The sequence below is a fragment of the Danio aesculapii genome, chromosome 20 (genome assembly GCF_903798145.1).
Source record: "Danio aesculapii chromosome 20, fDanAes4.1, whole genome shotgun sequence".
In the NCBI taxonomy this organism is placed as follows: domain Eukaryota; kingdom Metazoa; phylum Chordata; class Actinopteri; order Cypriniformes; family Danionidae; genus Danio; species Danio aesculapii.
The window spans coordinates 54,549,004-54,570,474 of record NC_079454.1 but is presented as its reverse complement, the minus strand read 5'-3'; the positions used below and the strand labels follow the sequence as shown (position 1 = coordinate 54,570,474).

At 34.0% G+C, this 21,471-nt stretch overlaps 1 protein-coding gene across 3 annotated transcripts in view; it reads left to right on the top strand.

The window, feature by feature from the left end:
- ppp2r5cb (protein phosphatase 2, regulatory subunit B', gamma b) overlaps window positions 1–21,471 on the top strand; it is a 67,234-nt gene that overhangs the window by 14,502 nt on the left and 31,261 nt on the right. For 2 of the 3 annotated variants that reach the window (XM_056445518.1, XM_056445517.1), the window contains exon 4: window positions 17,852–18,051. In XM_056445518.1, coding sequence (XP_056301493.1) covers window positions 17,852–18,051 — 200 coding nt within the window. Of the gene's footprint in view, window positions 1–4,785; window positions 4,972–17,851; window positions 18,052–21,471 lie in introns of those variants that run through there. The other variant, XM_056445519.1, reaches the window with a different exon arrangement.

The window sequence follows — 21,471 nt, the reverse complement described above, 5'->3', positions numbered from 1 at the left end:
TCTAGTGGATTGGTCACCTGAAATGTACATAAAACACACCTTAAGTGATGTATTTTAGATTTGCAAAAATGGAGACAGTGTTCTCTTGTAGATTTGTTATTTGAAACATAATATACCCTAAATTACGTATTTCAGAGTTAAAAAAAATGTAGGCTGCTCCCTCTAGTGGATTTGTCATCTAAACCTTACAACACAACATACCATAAGTAATATATTTCAGATTCGCAAAAATGTAGCCAACACCTACTAGTAGATTTGTCACCTAAAATATACAACAAAACATACCCAAAGTAACTTTTTTCAGATTCACAAAAACAGCGGCCTCTAGTGAATTTGTTATTTGTAACATATTAAAAAAATCCCCTGAGTTACCTATTTCAGTTGCACAAATGTAGGCACTGCCCTCTAGTGGATTCGTCATCTGAAGCATACAACAAAACTTACCCAGAGTAATATATATTATATACACAAAAATGTAGACAGCGCCCTTAAAGGTAGACCGCGCCCTCTAGTGGATTCATCATCTGAAACGTACAACAAAACCTACCCAAAGTAATATATATTATATTCATAAAAATGTAGACAGCGCCCTCTAGTGGATTCGTCATCTGAAACGTACAACAAAACCTACCCAAAGTAATATATATTATATTCACAAAAATGTAGACAGCGCCCTCTAGTGGATTCGTCAACTGAAACGTACAACAAAATGTACCCAAAGTAATATATATTATATTCATAAAAATGTGGACAGCGCCCTTAAATGTAGACAGCGCCCTCTAGTGGATTCGTCAACTGAAACATACAACAAAACGTACCCAAAGTGATATATATTATATTCATAATGTAAACAGCGCCCTCTAGTGGATTCGTCAACTGAAACGTACAACAAAACGTACCCAAAGTAATATATATTATATTCACAAAAATGTAGACAGCGCCCTCTAGTGGATTCGTCATCTGAAACATACAACAAAACGTACCCAAAGTAATATATATTATATTCACAAAAATGTAGACAGCGCCCTCTAGTGGATTCGTCAACTGAAACCTACAACAAAACGTACCCAAAGTAATATATATTATATTCACAAAAATGTAGACAGCGCCCTCTAGTGGATTTGACATCTGAAACATACAACAAAACTTACTTAAAGTAATGTATTTAGATTCACAAAAATATAGACAGCGCCCTCTAGTGGATTTGATATTTTAAAAACTTACCCAAAGTAACATATTTCAGGTTTGCAAAAATGTAGACAGCGCCCTCTAGTGGATTTATTAGTTAAAACATAAAAAATGCCCTAAATTAGGTATTTCAGAGTTCAAAAATGTAAACAGCGCCCTCTACTGGATTAATTATCTGAAAAGTAAAACAAAACATAGCCTAAGTAGCGTATTTCAGATTCACAAAATTGTAAACGGTGCCCTCTAGTGGATTTGTCACCTGAAATGTACATCAAAACATACCTTAAGTAACATATTTATGATTCACAAAAATGTTGATTGACCAATCAGAAGGAAGTATTCCAGAGAGCCATGTAAATATGGCAATTAATGTTAAACTAAACGTGTGCAAATGTATTATTAAAATGCAAAGTTTTTAATGCAACTGAAACAAATAATGAACACTACATTTAGTAATGTTAGTAAATACAGTAACTTATGTTAACTAATTGAACCATATTGTAAAGTGTGACCTATATAATTGTTTCCTGAGTGTGCGATTAGTAAGGTGGTGTGTGTGTGTGTGATGGATCTGGAAGTCCTGCTTGTTCTCCAGCAGCTGCAGGTGTTGAAATGTGGTTTTCCTGTCAGCGGTGGCTGTTTGTCATGCATTTTGTCTCGAAATGTTATGTCATCATTTCTCTTTGCTTACCATCAGTGGGAGAGCGCTTGTGTTTCCGGCTCAGGTGAAGCCAAGATGTGGCGTTTCTCGAACAAAGCCTGTGAATTAGGAAGTCAGCAGATTTACTGTATGACATACTAAGGGCATATTTCTGCATTTTTCACTGGAATAGATCGATTTATTTTGTTTTGCTTGTTTTTAGTCCAAATATGTAACAACTTTTAAATCAAGAAGTATGTGCTAGAGAAGCAAACAATATTGTCTTGCTTTAAGAAATAATATGCCAAAATTAAGTCTGTTTTTTTTAAAACACTCTTTCCGAAGTTATAAAATTTTGGTCAAAAGTAAACCTTTAAAAATGTACATTTTTGAAGATCGAGATTTGTGCATAATGTGAAGGATGATCATGTCAGCTCTGCATTGATGTGCGGTTTTTGTTAGGATTGGAGAATATTTGGCTAAAATGCATGAATATGAAGATTAAAACATCTAAATATAGAGGAAATCACATTTAAAGTTGAATAAATGAAGCGTTTATCAATGCATTTCACTAATCAAACATTGAGTGTTGATAGATGATCTGTATTTTAATGAAACTTGGTCTTTACTTAATATTTTATTGGTTTTTGGCATTAAATAAAAATCAGCACAGTGTGTTTTTGACTATTAAAAAATGTAAATATTGAGAATAGTTGAATAAATGAAGGTTTAATCAATGCATTTCACTAATCAAACATTGAGTTTTGTTATAATTACAGCAGCTTATTTACAAATTCATCAATAAATAAAATTTCCTATAAAAACTCTGCATGTGTCAGCCAAAGGTTGATCAAATGTAGCTCTTAGCCATGGCTGTTTCACTAATCAAACATTGAGTTTTAGTATTTGATCTGTATTTTAATGCAACTTGGTCTTAATTCTCTAGTGATTTTTTTGGCATTAAAGAAAAATGGCTACTGTGTGTTTTTGACAATTGGCTATAAAATAAAATCTAAATATAGAGAAAATCACCTTTAAAGTTGAATAAATGAAGCATTTATCAATGCATTTCACTAATCAGACATTGAGTGTTGATATATGATCTGTATTTCAATGAAACTTGGTCTTTACTTAATATTTTATTGGTTTTTGGCATTAAATAAAAATCAGCACAGTGTGTTTTTGACTATTAAAAAATGTAAATATTGAGAAAAGTTGAATAAATGAAGGTTTTATCAATGCATTTCACTAATCAGACATTGAGATTTGATATAATTACAGCAGCTTATTTACAAATTCATCAATAATAAAATATCCTATAAAAACTCTGCATGTGTCAGCCAAAGGTTGATCAAATTTAGCTCTTAGCCATGGTTGTTTCACTAATCAAACATTGAGTTTTGATATTTAATCAGTATTTTAATGCAACTTGGTCTTAATTCTCTAGTGATTTTTTTGGCATTAAAGAAAAATGGCTACAGTGTGTTTTGACGATTGGCTATAAAATCTAAATATAGAGAAAATCACCTTTAAAGTTGAATAAATGAAGCATTTATCAATGCATTTCATTAATCAGACATTGAGTGTTGATATATGATCTGTATTTCAATGAAACTTGTTCTTTACTTAATATTCTATTGGTTTTTGGCATTAAATAAAAATCAGCACAGTGTGTTTTTGACTATTAAATGTAAATATTGAGAAAAGTTGAATAAATGAAGGTTTTATCAATGCATTTCACTAATCAAACATTGAGTTTTGATATAATTACAGCAGCTTATTTACAAAAATGATCAATAAATAAACTGTCCCATAAAAACTCTGCATGTGTCAGCCAAAAATTTATCAAATTAAACGCTTAGCCATGGCTGTTTTACTAATCAACCATTAAGCTTTGATATTTATTTGATCAATATTTTAATGAAACTCAGTCTTTACTTAATATACTCTAGCAATTTTTATTTAATGCCAAAAATCACTACAGTTTGATTATTGACTTTGAAATACAATCTAAATATAGAGAAAATCACATTTAAAAGTGAATAAATGAAGCATTTATCAATGCATTTCACTAATCAAACATTGAGTTTTGATATATGATCTGTATTTCAATGAATCTTGGTCTTTACTTAATATTTTATTGGTTTTTGCCATTAAAGAAAAATCAGCACAGTGTGTTTTTGACTATTTAAAAATGTAAATATTGAGAAAAGTTGAATAAATGAAGGTTTTATCAATGCATTTCACTAATCAAACATTGAGATTTGATATAATTACAGCAGCTTATTTACAAATTCTTCAATAATAAAATATCCTATAAAAACTCTGCATGTGTCAGCCAAAGGTTGATCAAATTAAGCTCTTAGCCATGGCTGTTTCACTAATCAAACATTGAGTTTTGATATTTGATCAGTATTTTAATGAAACTTGGTCTTTACTTTTTATTTTAAGGATTTTTGGCATTAAAGAAAAGTCGGTATTACCTGTTAAAATAGTGTAAATATTGATAAAATAACTTTTAAAGTAGATTAAATGAAGCTTTTAGTGATGTATTTCACTAATCAGACATTGAGTTTTGATATTTGATCTTTATTTTATTGAAACTTGGTCTTTACCTAATATTTTAAGGATTTTTGGCAAAGAAAAATCGCTACAGTGTTTTTGACTATTGACTATTAAAATAAAATCTAAATAGTTGAATAAATGAAGCGTTTATCAATGCATTTCTCTAGTCAAACATTCAGTTTTGATATATTTACAGCAGCTATCAATATAAAATATCCCATAAAAGCTCTGCATGTGTCAGCCAATCAAATCCACATGTCCCGCCCCCCAGAGCCCCCTTTAGCCAATCAGCAGCCCCCCCACTCAACCCTCTTCTGGTTCAGATCACATGACATCTTTCAGCCAATCGGCAGCCTCCTTTTGCTGGGTGACATCACTGCCTGGCTGCTTCCCTCCAGCAGCGGAGCTTCATTTTCTGCTGAGAGTGTTTGTGCTAAAATGGAGGCTAGCAGCTCGATTTAGCCTGAACCGTTTGGACTTTTAGATGTTGACATGCTCTAAAGACGAGGCCAGGATGGTTCTGGATGCTCCCAGCGCAAACGGGCCCTTTCAGCCGGTGGCTCTGATGCACTTTAGAGGTGAAATGTTTATTTTATTTATGTGTGTCTGTCTGTCTGCGGAGAGAGAGAGAGAGGGAGAGAGACGGGGTAGGTTGCTATGCCATGATTTGTGGCCGCAGTTGCGAAGGCTCAAGAATTTGCAACATTTAGAGGCTTTTTTGGGCTAATATTAAACATAACGTGAGCCTGAAGGACAAAACAAGTCCATTTTTGAAGATTAAGATTTGTGCATAATCTGAAGGATGATCATGTCAGCTTTGCATTAATGTGAGGTTTGTGTTTTGGATTGGAGAATATTTGGCTGAGATGCATGAATCTGAGCGTTCAGCAAATCTAAATATTGAGAAAATCACCTGTAAAGTTGATTAAATGAAGCTTTTATCAATGCATTTCACTAATCAAACATTGAGTTTTGATGTATTTACAGCAGCTTATTTACAAAATGATCTTTACTTAATATTCTGATGATTTTTAACATAAAATAAAAAATAGTAGTTTTCCTGTTGTCAAAAACAGACCTGAGCAACTTAAAAGTGCTTTATGGGTCACAATAATTACTTAAAGCTATACTTTTAATTAATGCTAGATTGTCATAACCCAAGTTGGGTCACATATGGACAAACCCAACCATTGGGTTGATTTAGTTAAATTTAAACGTATAGTTTTATAAAGTTAGCAGAACACAACACCAGTCAGAAGCTTTGCATTGATGTTAGGTTTCTTGCATTGGTCAATATTTGGCTGAAATGCATGAATTCTTCATCTAAATATTGAGGAAATCACCTGTAAAGTTGATTAAATGAAGCGTTTATCAATGCATTTCACTAATCAAACGTTGAGTGTTGATGATTGATCTATATCTTAATGAGACTTGTACTTGATACTCTAGTGATTTTTGGCAACTTAACTAGTTTTAAGGGTCACAAATGTGAAGTTAAAAGCTACACACAAATAATGCTGGTTTGTCATAACCCAGTGTTGGGTCAAATATGGACAAACCCAACCATTGGGTTGATTTTGTTTATTTAATGTAAACATATTCTTTTGCAATGCCTTTTTTAATGTTATCAGAACACAAAACCAGTCAGAAGATTGAGATTTTTGCCCATATAAAGTTGATTAAATGAAGCGTTTATCAATGCATTTCACTGATCAGACATTGAGTGTTGATGATTGATCTATATCTTAATGAGACTTGTACTTAATATTCTAGTGATTTTTGGTAATTGAAAGCTACACACAAATAATGCTGTAACCCAATGTTGGGTCAAATATGATCAAACCCAACCTTTGGGTTGATTATTTTGTATAAAGTTTAAGCATATTCTTTTGCGATGCCTTTTATTAATGCTATCAGAACACAAAGTCGCCCAGTCAGTTTTGGATGATTAATATTTTTGCGTAATCTTTGGAAGGTCGCTATGCCATGATTTGTGTCCGCAGTTGTGAAGGCTGAAGAATTTGCAGCATTTAGAAGCCTTTTTTGAGCAACATTGAACATAATGTGAGCCTGAAGGACAAAACAATCCATTTCTTGAAGATTGAGTTTTGTGCATAATCTGAAGGATTGATTATATCAGCCTTGTGTTGCTGTGTGGTTTCTTGGATTGGACAATATTTGGCTGAAATGCGTGAATTCTTCATCGAAATATTGAGAAAATCACTTTCAAAGTTGATTAAATGAAGCTTAACCTGAAAAATTAGTTTTAAGGGTCACAAATGTGTAATTTAAAGCTACACACAAAAACACTGGTTTGTGGTAATCCAATCTTGGGTCAAATATGGACAAACCCAACAATTGGGTTGATTATTTTTTAAATTAAATTTAAACATACTATTCTTAATGTCATCAGAGACAAAACCAACCACAAGTGTCCATTTTTGAAGATTTGTGCATAATATGAAGGATGATTATATGTCAGCTTTGCATTGATGTGTGGTTTGTGTTAGGATTGGAAAATATTTGGCTGAAATGCATGAATCTGAGCGTTCAATGAAGCTTTTCACTAATCAAACATTGAGTTTTGATATTTAATCTACACTCACCGGCCACTTTATTAGGTACACCTGTCCAACTGCACGTTTACGAAAAATTCTAATCAGCCAATCACATGGCAGCAACTCAATGCATTTGGCATGTAGACATGATCAAGACGATCTGCTGCAGTTCAAAACGAGCATCAGAATGGGGAAGACCTCATTACAACCGAGGTCTGCAGAAGAGCATCACTGAACACACAACACGTCCAACCTTGAGGCGGATGGGCTACAGCAGCAGAAGACCACACCGGGTGCCGCTCCTGTCAGCTAAGAACAGGAAACTGAGGCTACAATTCACACAGGCTCACCAAAACTGGACAATAGAAGATTGGAGAAACGTTGCCTGGTCAGATGAGTCTCCATTTCGGATGCTCGGCTCAGAATTTGGCCTCAACAACATGAAAGCATAGATCCATCCTGCCTTGTATCAGCGGTTCAGGCTGGTGGTGGTGGTGTAATGGTGTGGGGAGATTTTCTTGGCACACTTTGGGTCCATTAGTACCAATTGAGCATGGTGTCAACACCACAGCCTACCTGAGTATTGTTGCTGACCATGTCCATCCCTTTATGAGCACAGTGTCTCCATCTTCTGATGGCTACTTCCAGCAGGATAACGCACCATGTCATAAAGCCTGAATCATCTCAGACTGGTTTCTTGAACATGACAGTGAGTTCACTGTACTCAAATGGCCTCCACAGTCACCAGAGCTCAACCCAATAGAGCACCAATATGGAGCAAAATCTCTGAGGAATATTTCCAGTAGCTTGTTGAATCTATGACACGAAGGGTTAAGGCAGTTCTGAAGGCAAAATGGGGTCCAACCTGGTACTAGTAAAGGTGTTCCTAATAAAGTGGCCGGTGAGTGTAGATTTGAATGAAACTCAGTCTTTTCTTAATATTCTAATAATTTTTGGCATAAAAGAAAAATTGGTACAGTGTGTTTTTGACTGTTGAATTTCATGAATCTGAGTGTTCAAACTAATCTAAATATAGAGGAAATCACCTGTAAAGTTGAATAAATGAAGCATTTATCAATGCGTTTCACTAATCAAGCATTGAGTTTTGATATATTTACAGCAGCTTATTTACAAAATGATCTTTACTTAATATTCTATTTTGACATAAAATAAAAAGTCAGAATTGTTGCCCATTGTCAAAAACAGACCTGTGCAACTTCAAACTCTGGGGTCAAAAATATGTAAATTAAGGCTACGCCATTAAAAAATTGCTAGGTTGTCATAACCCGATGTTGGGTTAAATATAGACAAAGCATTGGCTGGATTTATTTTTTTATTTAATGTAAACATACAATGTTTAATCTTTATCAGGCAGAAAACCAGCCAAAAGTGTCCATTTTTGAAGATTTTTGCAGAATCTGAGAGTTGAACATTTCAGCTCTGCAGTGATGTGTGGTTTCTTAGGATTGGAGAATATTTGGCTGAACTGCATGAATCTGAGCATTCAGCACAATGTAAATATTGAGAAATATTGTAAAAATTAAGTTCTTAGCAATGCATGTTACCAACCAAAAATTGATCGAAATCTATTTCCAGCAGCAACACAGCTGACGACTGACATAGCTAACATACATTGCACTAAACAGAAGCACGATCTCAGAAAAAGCTTTTATTAGTATTTATTTAGTGTTGAAAGTTGATTGATATGTGTTTAACATCAGATAATCTGTGTTCTTGATGGATTCTGTAGATGTAGTGACTGAGCAGCTTGACTCTGAACGGTTATTTTGTGCTTGTCCCGCATTACACTGTCTGTTACAGCATGTTTTAGATGATAGATACTCTCTGTTCACTTTATTCCTAATTAGTCTTACATGCTCATTATAGAAATTCTGCTTTACCTAATAGCTGTTGAGTTTTTGCACTTTAAACAGTGAGTGTTGTTTCATTGTAATTAAAGACGCTTTGGCCTGTCACAGTACTCAATATCTGGACTTCTCACAACACATGGACGTGATCTCAATCATTTGTGGTGAAGCAATATATATCAGCCATACATAACCAATTGTAGCAACATTTAAAACACTGTAGTATTTACTATAAATGACTATAGTATATCTTCATGTGTGTGTCTGACAGCTGAAAATAGATCTGGTAGCAGATCTGGTACCCTCTGTTACGTTCTACCTTTATCATTATTAATGTTTAACCTTTATTATTCTTTATTTAGGATATGTGTTTTCACATTCTGACTCCACTGCCTCTTTATTAAACTGTTAAAATGATTATAATTACATGAAATATTCTTAATATTCTGTCTCTCAAACACTGACGCAGTGAATTGTGCATTGAACTTCTGGTTTTTAAGTAGTTGCTGTGTTTATTACTCGCGCTCGCCTCCCTCGCCGTATTAAACTAATGCAATATAGCACACATCAGATAAATGACGTCAGTGCGTAATAACCGGTTATGATACTGAACCAATACTGAATTTTTCATCGCGGTGCACAGAAGAAACAATTAATATTGACACCTCTAGTTATTATGTAATGATTTGCTGTTCGACTATTAGGACTGCCCGATGGCCCAGGGCCGGCGTGCGAGATGCACAGGACCGTAGACAGGATGGTTACAGGCTCAATCGTGCCAGTGCTGCCTTTTCACTCCGTTTAATTTCGCTATGACTGTCAATTGCAAGCAAATACAGGGTGCTTTCACACCTAGACGTTTGTTCGGGAACACGTCTCGTTTGACCAGTTAGCACGGTGCATTTGGCATATGTGAATCCAGCAATCGCGCTCAGATCCCCGCCTGAATGAGGTGGTCTCAACTTGATTGAAACTCTAGAGTGGATCGATTGTAGTTCGAAAGCAAAACAATTCGACGAACTAACGACCCAGACTATACCACAGTTTATTATGGTTGTGTAATAGCCACATATACGGCTATATGAAGAGAGAATCATGAGCATGGCAGGATGTCATTCCTACCGGCAAATGTGAGTTTCATGTTGAATATGAAAGTGAACGCATGCTGAATTGTTACCGAGTGCTGTTTATGCGTTAGGAAAATTGACTGAAATTACCTTCTGATCATTTCTCCATATTTTAATCCTATAATATTTTGTATTAAGCCTGTTGTTTTGATCATTTCTACACTGACACCTGGAAAGAAAGATCAACATTGATCTGCTTCATGATCTGACTGCAGTGTCGATTCATCTCTTATTTCTCAAGCCTATAATGTAGAATTCTAATGCTATTTTTAAATGGATTAATTCAGTAGATAGATTTTGACAACTTGACAACTGGAATAAGGCCATGAGTATATTTACAGCATATATTTATTTGTATTTTCTTTAATTGTCAGTTGTATTTAAAGAAAAGTTCTGCCGAATAAAAAGTGTGTGTATACAATTATGTGGGGTTTTGAAACATTATTTAAAATATTTGACTTAGATAGCTGTTAACTTCTCTTTTTGGTGGGGCCAGTAAAAATTGTGAACGACCGGCCTGATCGGGCTAGTCTAAAAAATCCTTATTGATATTGTTGCATTCGTAGTAGAATGTGCAGTGATCAATGTGTGGATTTTGGTACTAAAAGTATCCAGTGCTAATGTTCAGCTATCCAGCGACATGAACGGTGTTGACGGTGCATTTGTTTAGCACTAAAATGAGTCTTTAGTAATGCTGCATTGTTTTTACAGTGTTATGAGCTGTCAAACAGCAGGTTAATATATATTTGTTCTGCAAATTGCTAAACATTTGCATCTTAAGTTTTATTAGCCGCATTTCCACTATTGGGCCAGTGCGAGCCAGGGCTTTAATCGGGCCAGGCCGGGCCAATAGCCAGGGAGGTTGAGAAATGAGGCCGAAAGCTGGAAGATGGAGAACACCGAAGCGATTGCTTTTTTACTGTTTGTGGTCTGTTGGTGTAAGGCCAGACAGCGATCCCTGGATAAGGACATTCGAGTTCGGCAGCATTTACTTCGAACACAGATTTTGGCTGCAAGGCGAGTGAGTTGATCAAGCGCGATAGCAAAACAAATGTAAGGGAAGAAAGCATCTTGTCTCCTCTTTACCCGACAGGAAAACTCCGCCTTTGTACGTAACCCCGCCCCGAAGCCACAGTTGGCCCTCCTTGGCCCAAGGTATTCGGCAGGCCGAAAAAGGCCGGACGCTGGCCCCAAGGAAGCTCCGCTTTGGCCCGATTACGCCCCGGAAGTGATAGTGGAAACGCGACTGGCCTTGGCTCGCTCGCTTTAGGCGCGATAGTGGAAACGCGGCTATTGGTGACGTCACCAGCGACTAGTCGACTAGACTTTAATAACATAAGAGTTGACTTCTGAAAAAAAGTCATTCAACCCCTAGATCAGTGTGTAAACTCGGGGCCCAGAGAGCCCAGCTCCAATTTGCTTGCTTAACTGCAGGAAGTTTCTAGCATATCTAGTGAGAGCTTGATTAGCTGGCTCAGGTGTGTTTGATTAGGCTTGGAGCTAAACTCTCCAGGACAGCGGACCTCCAGGACCGAGTTTGGACACCCCTGCTTTAGATTGTGCGTGTTTGCATGTTTGAATATGTGTGTGTACGTTTATGCATGTACCTGTTTGTGCATGTTTTTGTGTGTGCGTGTATGTGTAGTCATGCGTTTATACTACAGTGTGTGCTGTGTGTGTTGCTAACACTAACTGGCTGTAGGTCTTTGTGTTCCTCTGTGTCGAGTTTCTTCACTGGTGTTTTGTTTTTTTTCTGAACGCTACCTTCATGTACAAGCAGCTAAAACTTGCTAATTTTGAGGCGGGAACCGGCAGAAACCGATTCATCATTTAAATGTCAGACATATGCAGATATCCAATAATTCAGGGCTCACACTGTACTGCAAGGTTGCGTTATTTACTAACATTACTCTGTTCCGTTCTGTTCTTTTATGGTGTGTTCTGTTCTGTTGGTCGGTTCTGTTGTGTTTTTTTCTGTTGTGTTTTATTCTGTTTTATGTTGTGTTGTGTTCTTTTCTGTTGTGTTCTGTTCTGTTCTGTTGTGTTGTGTTGTGTTCTGTTGTGTTCTATTCTGTTCTGTTCTGTTTTGTTGTGTTCTGTTGTTCTGTTGTGTTGTGTTCTGTTGTTCTGTTGTGTTGTCTTCCGTTGTGTTCTGTTGTTCTGTTGTGTTGTGTTATTCTGTTCTGTTCTGTTCTGTTCTGTTGTGTTCTGTTCTGTTCTTTTCTGTTGTGTTCTATTCTGTTATGTTCTGTTGTGTTGTGTTGTGTTGTGTTCTATTCTGTTCTGTTGTGTTGTGTTCTGTTGTGTTCTATTCTGTTCTGTTGTTTTGTTCTGTTTTGTTCTGTTTTGTTCTGTTTTGTTCTGTTTTGTTCTGTTTTGTTCTGTTTTGTTCTGTTGTGTTCTGTTCTGTTCCGTTGTGTTCTGTTGTGTTGTGTTCCGTTGTGTTCTGTTGTGTTGTGTTCTAGTTCTGTTCTGTTGTTCTGTTGTGTTGTATTCCGTTGTGTTCTATTCTATTCTGTTCTGTTGTTCTGTTTTGTTGTGTTCTAATTCTGTTCTGTTGTTTTGTGTTCTGTTGTGTTGTATTCCGTTGAGTTCTGTTCTGTTTTGTTCTATTCTGTTCTGTTCTGTTGTATTCTGTTTTGTTGTGTTTTCTGTTGTGTTCTGTTCTTTTCTGTTCTGTTATTTTTGTTGTTGTATTCTTTTCTGTTATGTTCTGTTGTGTTCTATTCTCTTGTGTTGTATTCTGTTATTGTGTTCTGTTGTGTTCTGTTGTGTTCTGTTGTGTTGTGTTCTGTTGTGTTGTGTTCTGTTGTGTTGTGTTGTGTTGTGTTGTGTTCTGTTCTGTTGTGTTCTGTTCTGTTGTGTTGTGTTCTGTTGTGTTGTGTTCTGTTGTGTTGTGTTCTGTTGTGTTTGTTTCTGTTGTGTTCTTTTTTTGTTGTATTCTGTTCTTTTTTGTGTTCCGTTCTGTTGTGTTCTGTTCTGTTCTTTTCTGTTCGTTTCTGTTCTGTTCTTTTTTGTTGTGTTCTGTTCTATTCCGTTCTGTTGTGTTCTGTTGTTCTGTTCTTTTATGTTGTGTTCTATTCTGTTCTGTTGTTTTCTGTTCTATTCTATACTGTTCTTTTCTATTCTGTTGTGTTGTGTTCTATTCTGTTCTTTTCTGTTGTATTCTGTTTTGTTCTGTTGTTCTGTTCTTTTATGTTGTGTTCTGTTTTGTTATTTTCTGTTCTGTTCTATTCCGTAGTGTTGTGTTGTGTTCTGTTGTTCTGTTCTTTTATGTTGTGTTCTATTCTGTTCGGTTCTTTTCTGTTCTATTCTATTCTGTTCTTTTCTATTATGTTGTGTTGTGTTCTTTTCTGTTCTATTCTGTTCTTTTTTGTTGTGTTGTGTTCTATTGTGTTTTCTGTTGTGTTGTGTTGTGTTCTTTTCTGTTCTGTTCTGTTCTTTTATGTTGTGTTCTATTCTGTTCTGTTGTTTTCTGTTCTATTCTATGCTGTTCTTTTCTATTCTGTTGTGTTGTGTTCTATTCTGTTCTTTTCTGTTGTGTTTTGTTCTGTTGTGTTCTGTTCTTTTTTTGTTGTGTTCTGTTTTGTTATTTTCTGTTCTGTTCTATTCCGTAGTGTTGTGTTGTGTTCTGTTGTATTCTATTCTGTTCAGTTCTTTACTGTTGTATTTCTGTTCTTTTCTGTTATATTGTTTTTTGTTGTGTTCTGTCCTTTTCTGGTCTGTTGTATATCTCTTCTCTTCTCTTCTCTTCTCTTCTCTTCTCCTTTTATAAATGTAATATTGATTGGTATGATTTAATAATAGTTTAATAAAAGGTATTGAATGGTGTGGTCCTGAATCGAACAGAGTGGTGTATAATTACATTGAGCTTCATCCAATCCACGATGTCTGAATGCAGTGTGTTGACATTGGCTCTGTGGTTCAGATGTGAGTTTCGTCGCAGTGTTTTTGACATGTCGACCACAGCCGCCACTCCCATCAGCTGAAAGGGAAGTGCGAGTTGAGTTTCTCACAGGCGTGACCTTTACACATCGGCTGCAGGACCAAAATAATGAAGACAACAAACCTGTGAAGCTATTAATAATCAAACGTGCAGATGTGTTTGCAGTGCGAAGTCTAGTTGTTTTGATCATTTTAGGCCTGTTTGTGCCTGGTGTTAGGATCAGAGACTAATGATGCGTGTTAAATACAAGAGTAATCAAGGGTGCAGAACACTCTGTGATTTTGGGAAGAGCCACCTGTTAGACAATGTGTTAAATTAAACTGTGATTCTTAAAGTGTGCAGTTGTAAAAGTGCAATCTATTTAGGTACTATAAACGTTTAATGCGTGGCACAGGAGATGATGGTCAGAAAACTGAATTTGAAAAATTAAAGTCTAAAATGTGCTTCAGATCTGATGCATTAGGCTTTGATGGGTCTGTATTGTATTGTATTGTATTATTCATTCATTTTCTTTTTGACTTAGTCCCTTAATTAATCAGGGGTCGCCACTGCGGAATGAACCGCCAACTTATCCAGCATATGTTTTACACAGCTGATGCCCTTCCAGCTCCAACCCATCACCCAAACACCCATACACACTCATTCACACACATACACTTTGGACAATTTAGCCAACCCAATTCCTCTATAGCGCATGTGTTTGGACTGTGGGGGAAACTGGAGCACCCGGAAGAACCCCACGCCAACACGGGGAGAACATGCAAATTCCACACAGAAATGCCAACTGACCCAGCTGAGGCTCGAACCAGCAACCTTCTTGCTGTAAGGCGATCATATTATATTATATTATATTATATTTTTATTTTATTATATTTAATTTTATATTTTATTATTTTTTTATTTTATTATTTTTTTATTACATTATATTATATTATATTTTGTTATTTTTATTATATTTTATTTTATTATATTTTATTATTATATTTTATTATATTTTAGTTGATTTTATTATATATTTTATTATATTTCATTATATTTTATTATATTTTATTTAATTATTTTTATTATATTATATTTTATTATATTTTATTATATTATATTGTTTTACATTTTATTTTATTATATTTTATTAAACTATATAATATTTTATTATATTATATATTATTATTTTATATTTTATTATATTTTATTATTTTATTATATTATATTTTATTATATTTTATTATATTATATTTTATTATATTTTATTATTTTATTATATTTTATTATTTTATTATATTATATTTTATTATTTTATTATATTATATTTTATTATATTTTATTATTTTATTATATTATATTTTATTATATTTTATTATTTTATTATATTATATTTTATTATATTTTATTATTTTATTATATTATATTTTATTATTTTATTATATTATATTTTATTATTTTATTATATTATATTTTATTATATTTTATTATTTTATTATATTATATTTTATTATTTTATTATATTATATTTTATTATTTTATTATATTATATTTTATTATATTTTATTATTTTATTATATTATATTTTATTATTTTATTATATTATATTTTATTATTTTATTATATTATATTTTATTATATTTTATTATTATATTATATTATATTATATTATATTTTATTATTTTATTATATTATATTTTATTATTTTATTATATTATATTTTATTATTTTATTATATTATATTTTATTATATTTTATTATTTTATTATATTATATTTTATTATTTTATTATATTTTATTATTTTATTATATTTTATTATTTTATTATATTATATTTTATTATATTTTATTATTTTATTATATTTTATTTTATTATATTTTATTATTATATTTTATTATATTTTAGTTGATTTTATTATATATTTTATTATATTTCATTATATTTTATTATATTTTATTTAATTATTTTTATTATATTATATTTTATTATATTTTATTATATTATATTGTTTTACATTTTTATTTTATTAAATTTTATTTTATTATATTTTATTAAACTATATAATATTTTATTATATTATATATTATTATTTTATATTTTATTATATTTTATTATTTTATTATATTATATTTTATTATATTTTATTATTATATTATATTATATTTTATTATTTTATTATATTATATTTTATTATATTTTATTATTTTATTATATTATATTTTATTATATTTTATTATTTTATTATATTATATTTTATTATATTTTATTATTTTATTATATTATATTTTATTATATTTTATTATTTTATTATATTATATTTTATTATTTTATTATATTATATTTTATTATATTTTATTATTTTATTATATTATATTTTATTTTATTTTATTATTTTATTATATTATATTTTATTTTATTTTATTTTATTATTTTATTATATTATATTTTATTTTATTTTATTATAGTTATAATATTCTCGATTTACCAGTCAATCTACGTTCCTACTCTCACCTATAGTCATGAGATTTGGGTCTGACCGAAAGGACAAGATCTCGGATACAAGCGGCTGAAATGAGTTTCCTTCGCAGGGTGGCAAAGCGCACTCTTACAGAAATGGTGAGGAGCTCTGCCACCCGGGAGGAGCTCGGAGTAGAGCCGCTGCTCCTCCACATCCAGAGAAGTCAGCTGAGGTGGCTCGGGCATCTGTTTCGGATTGCTTCCTGGACACCTACATAAGGTGTTCTAGGCATGTGTAAGACCGCTGGTCCTCCCCACCCAAACTCACTCCGAGCTGGGATCGAATCAGCAACCTTTCGCATGGAAGTCAGTTGCTCTAACAAGGAGGCTAAAGACCATGGCATCTAGCATCTGTCGCTAGAGCACCTTTAGAGGTCAGAGGAGTGAGGTTTACCTGCACAGCACTTCACTAGCTGGCCTCCGTTACACATGTCCCACCAGTAGGAGGCCTCAGGGAAGACCCAGGACACGCTGGAGGGACTATGTCTTTCGGCTGGCCTGGGAACACCTCGGGATCCCCCAGAGGAGCTGGAGGAAGTGTCTGGGGAGAGGGAAGTCTGGAGTTCTCTGCTGAGGCTGCTGCCCCCTACCCGGCCCTGGAAAAGTGGAAGAAAATGAATGAATGAATGACTAAATCAAAACCCATGTAGTGTGTGTCTCTGCGTTTTGCTCAACTCTCTTACAGTACATCGGTTATATAAAGGAGGAAAATCTGTATAATAATGTAGGATCTGTAGAAAAACCATGTGGCTCGCTCCAAGTGCTGTTTTATTAACAGTAATATGACGACAAAGGATTAAAATAGTGTTTCAGACATGTCATGTGGAGTCTGGTTTGAGGTTAGCATCTGGAGCTGAAGCACAACATGATGGGAAATGTCAACTCTATTAGAAAAACAGAGTCAAATGAATTATTAGTAAATAAAGCTGACCAGAGACGCAGCAGACCTGAGGTGAATACTGTGCTTCTCCTCTGTTGAGAGTTTATTAGTCAGGTGTTTGTCCTCCTCAAACTGCTCCTGTGTGTAGCTCTAGTGTCCTCCACATCTCCTCCTCCTGTTGAGTTCTGATGTGATTATTGACTGTGAAATAACTCTAATCATTCAGCGGAGTGATATGGAGCTGTAATGCGCTCAAAAACTGCCGGAACTACGTTAGCTGTGCCTTTATCTGACAATAACCAAACACCTTAGAGCATGGGTCTCAAACTGGATTCCTGGAGGGCCGCAGCTCTGCACAGTTTTGCTCCAACCCTATTTAAACACAACTGATGCAAATAATCAAGCTGTTCAAAACTAGAGACTATTAAACAGGTTTAAGTTGGAGGTGGTTGGAGCTAAACAATGCAGAGCTGCGGCCCTCCAGGAATTGAGTTTGAGACCTCTGCCTTGGTGGCCATCAGCCAATCAGAATCCAGCATTCAGCAGTTGATTAATGCGGCTGGTGTTTTTGCTTGTTTTCAGATGTTCCTCCCGCCGAGCAGGAGAAGTTATTCGTGCAGAAGTTGCGCCAGTGCTGCGTTCTCTTCGATTTCGTTTCCGACCCGCTGAGCGACCTGAAATGGAAAGAAGTAAAGCGTGCGGCGCTGAGCGAGATGGTGGAGTACATCACCCACAACAGGAACGTCATCACAGAACCCATCTATCCGGAGGTGGTGCACATGGTGAGCACTGACTAACACCACTGCTGATACCGTTTCTTTATCAAATATTTCCCAAATAATGTTTTGCAGATTCAGGAATTTCTCACAGTATGTCTGAGAATATTTTTTCTGTCTTATTTAAAGTCTTATTTGTTTTATTTCAGCTGGAATAAAAGCAGTTTTTAATAGTTTTAAAGCCATTTTAAGGTCAATATTATTAGCCCCCTTCAGCAATATTAGTTTTGGATTGTCTCCAGAATAAACCACTGTTATACAATGACTTGCCTAATTACCCTAACTTTACCCTAATTACCCTAGTGAAGCCTTTAAATATCACTTTAAGCTGTATAGAAGTGTCTTGAAGAATATCTAGTCTAATATTATTTACTGTCATCATGACAAAGAGAAAATAAATCAGTTATTAGAGATGAGTTATTAAAACTATTATGTTTATAAATGTGAAATCTGCCCTCTGTCAAACAGAAATTGGGGAAAAAATGTTTATATATATGGGGCTAATAATTCAGGAGGGCTAATAATTCTGACTTCAACTGTATATACATGTATATCTCAACCAGCAATTTTTTTGGACCAGAAATGACCCAGGCTCCTCCTAAAAGATAAGACGATGTACAGGAGGCAGCACTTTCAGCTTTTATTTATATTCGAATAAAAACTTAAAGTCTGAATTTGACAGGGATATTAAAAAAAAAAAAAAAAAAAAAAAAATATATATATATATATATATATATATATATATATATATATATATATATATATATATATATATATATATATATATATATATATATATATATATATATATATATATAAATAAAACTGTGAAAATTGATTTTAAGATTAAGATTTCTTTTTTTGTATGTAAAACGCCTCTCGACCATACAATCTTTCATTGATCATATTGTTAAATTAAATCAATCAATTAAATCAATATTTAAGTAATTATGTTTAAAAAGATCAATTCAATTGCATCTATCGTATATTTAAACCTACTTTTTCATCATAAGCGTCTTACGTCCAGTTCCAATATGTCCATCTGTTTCCAAATGCATCTATTTTAAATTGAAAGCTTTATAAAATATTTAATTCACATATAAATGTTGTATTTTTACATTTTTAGGCACATTAATTTAGCATGTTATGCACATAGTTTTTATAATGCAGTTCAAATGCATACGTTTAAAATTTGAAACCTATTTTATGCATTCATTCATTCATTCATTTTGATTCATTTCCTCTACTCTAGAGGTCACCAGAGCGGAATGAACCGACAACTAATCCAGCATAAGTTTTATGCAGCGGATGTCCTTCTTTCTGCAACCCAGTACTGGAAAACACCTATACACGCTTAAGGCAGATTTATACTTTAACGTCAAGCTCATGGGTGTTGTCCGGCGCAGCATTTGCGCAGTCGCATAGCCCTTGCCATGGCTTACGCTGACGCACACCTCTCAAAAAGTGCAACTACACATCACAACGATGCATAGCACAAGCTCTGTGATTGGTCAGTTTGGTAGCGGTGACTAGCATGGGCAGTGCTGACAGCTGCAAGCCCGATGGAGCGAGTGTTTACAAGTGTGGAGGCGACAGTGCTAACCACTGAGCCACCGTGCTGCCTTTTATGCACACATTTAGCATCTAGTTCAAATAAATAAAACCAGTTTTTATGCACAAACATTTTTACATGCAATTCAGATGCATAAATCATAATTTTAAAATGCATGTTTACATTTTTATACAAATACATTTGACATGCATTTCAAATGCATAAATCTTAGATGTGTACCTATTTTGTGCACAGTTTTACATTAAACTACAATAAAAAAATCTTTTAAACTTTTTTCTGCACATTTACATTCAATTAAACACACACACTGGTCTGTCGGGGCTTTAAATCCTTGCGGCTCGTCCTGGGATTGGTGGAACCGACTTCGTCATAATGATGATGGACAGAATGGTAAACCAATAAGAAACCTAAAGACTAAACAAGCAGAGAGGAGGGAAAAAAATAGACAAAGAAAACATCAAACATAACCATGCATAAATCTTAAAAGTAAAGTTTCCCACTTTAATGCACATACATTTGATGATTTTACATTTTATGCACACTTTACATGCAATTTAACTGCACACATCTTAAATTTAAACATATTTGTACATCTTTAAGCACATTATTCTGACATTTCAATTCAGAATCAGGCCCATAGAAGGCTGTGCGTGAACCTGTTGCTCCTCAGTGTTGTCCTGTCCTCCTTTTAAGGGTGTGTTTTTGGGATTGACCCGTCGTGGGCTCTGCCAGCTGCAGTTATTCCTGCGCTCAATCACATCTCTTTGATATTTATTAGACCCGCAGCTGATGTTAAGCCTATCCAAGTGCAAATGGACTTGAGAAATAAGCATGATAATGTGTTCTCTTCAGCATCACGTCTCCTCAAACACACACACACACACACACACACACACACACACACTTTGATGATTAAAGCCAAGAACTTCAAAGTGCTGCGATCGGGAGGATTAAAACCGTTTCTTATGATTAATTTGCGCATGTGGTGCCACGTTTCATTAATCCACGAGTGCTCATTCTCAAAGCATATGCACTGTTTTAAATAAAGAAAATTGGGTCCAACTTTATTCTGAGGCATCTTTGTTGCAACTGCTGAGTAATATTGATTCATGAATGATTAGTACTCGCTCTATATGCTTAAAGTAAGATTGTGGGTTAGCTTCAGGTTTAGTTGCATGAGAGAATCTTATGGCAGCAAATCAATACCAATATTAATCGAGCGCAGCAGTGTTGTTTACGCGAGGAGAAGTAAACCGCGAGCAGATTACAGGCCTACACGCGAGGAAACTGCAGCTTGCGCGCGCACTGGATCTTTACGCGTGCTCTCAACTAGGCTTGTAATCTGCTCGCGGTTCATCTCTCCTCCCGCGTAAACAAAACTGCTGCGCTCGATTAATATAGGCATTGGTTTGCCGCCATAAAATCTTATTTATTTTACTTTGGATATACAAAAAAACGTAAAAATGGCTGTGAGCAAAATTATTCACCCCCTTAAACTAATTAACCTAGTTAAGTCTAATTGCACTTAAGTCTAACGTCACTTTAAGCTGAATACTTGCAAAATATCTAGTAAAATATTAAGTACTGCGATCATGGCAAAGACAAAATAAATGAGTTATTAAAACTACTGTGTTTAAATATGTTTAATAAAATTCTCTTCATTAAGTCACACTTTGGCAATTATCTGTAAAGTATTAAAATGTCCAATAATTTTGCCTTCAGCTGTGTGGTATTTATGAAATAAGGTCATTACTTTTGAAATGTAAATCCCAAAACAAAAGGAAAATACAATCAATAAATTAAACGATAATAAATACAATAACAATAATAATAATAATTATAAATAAATATAG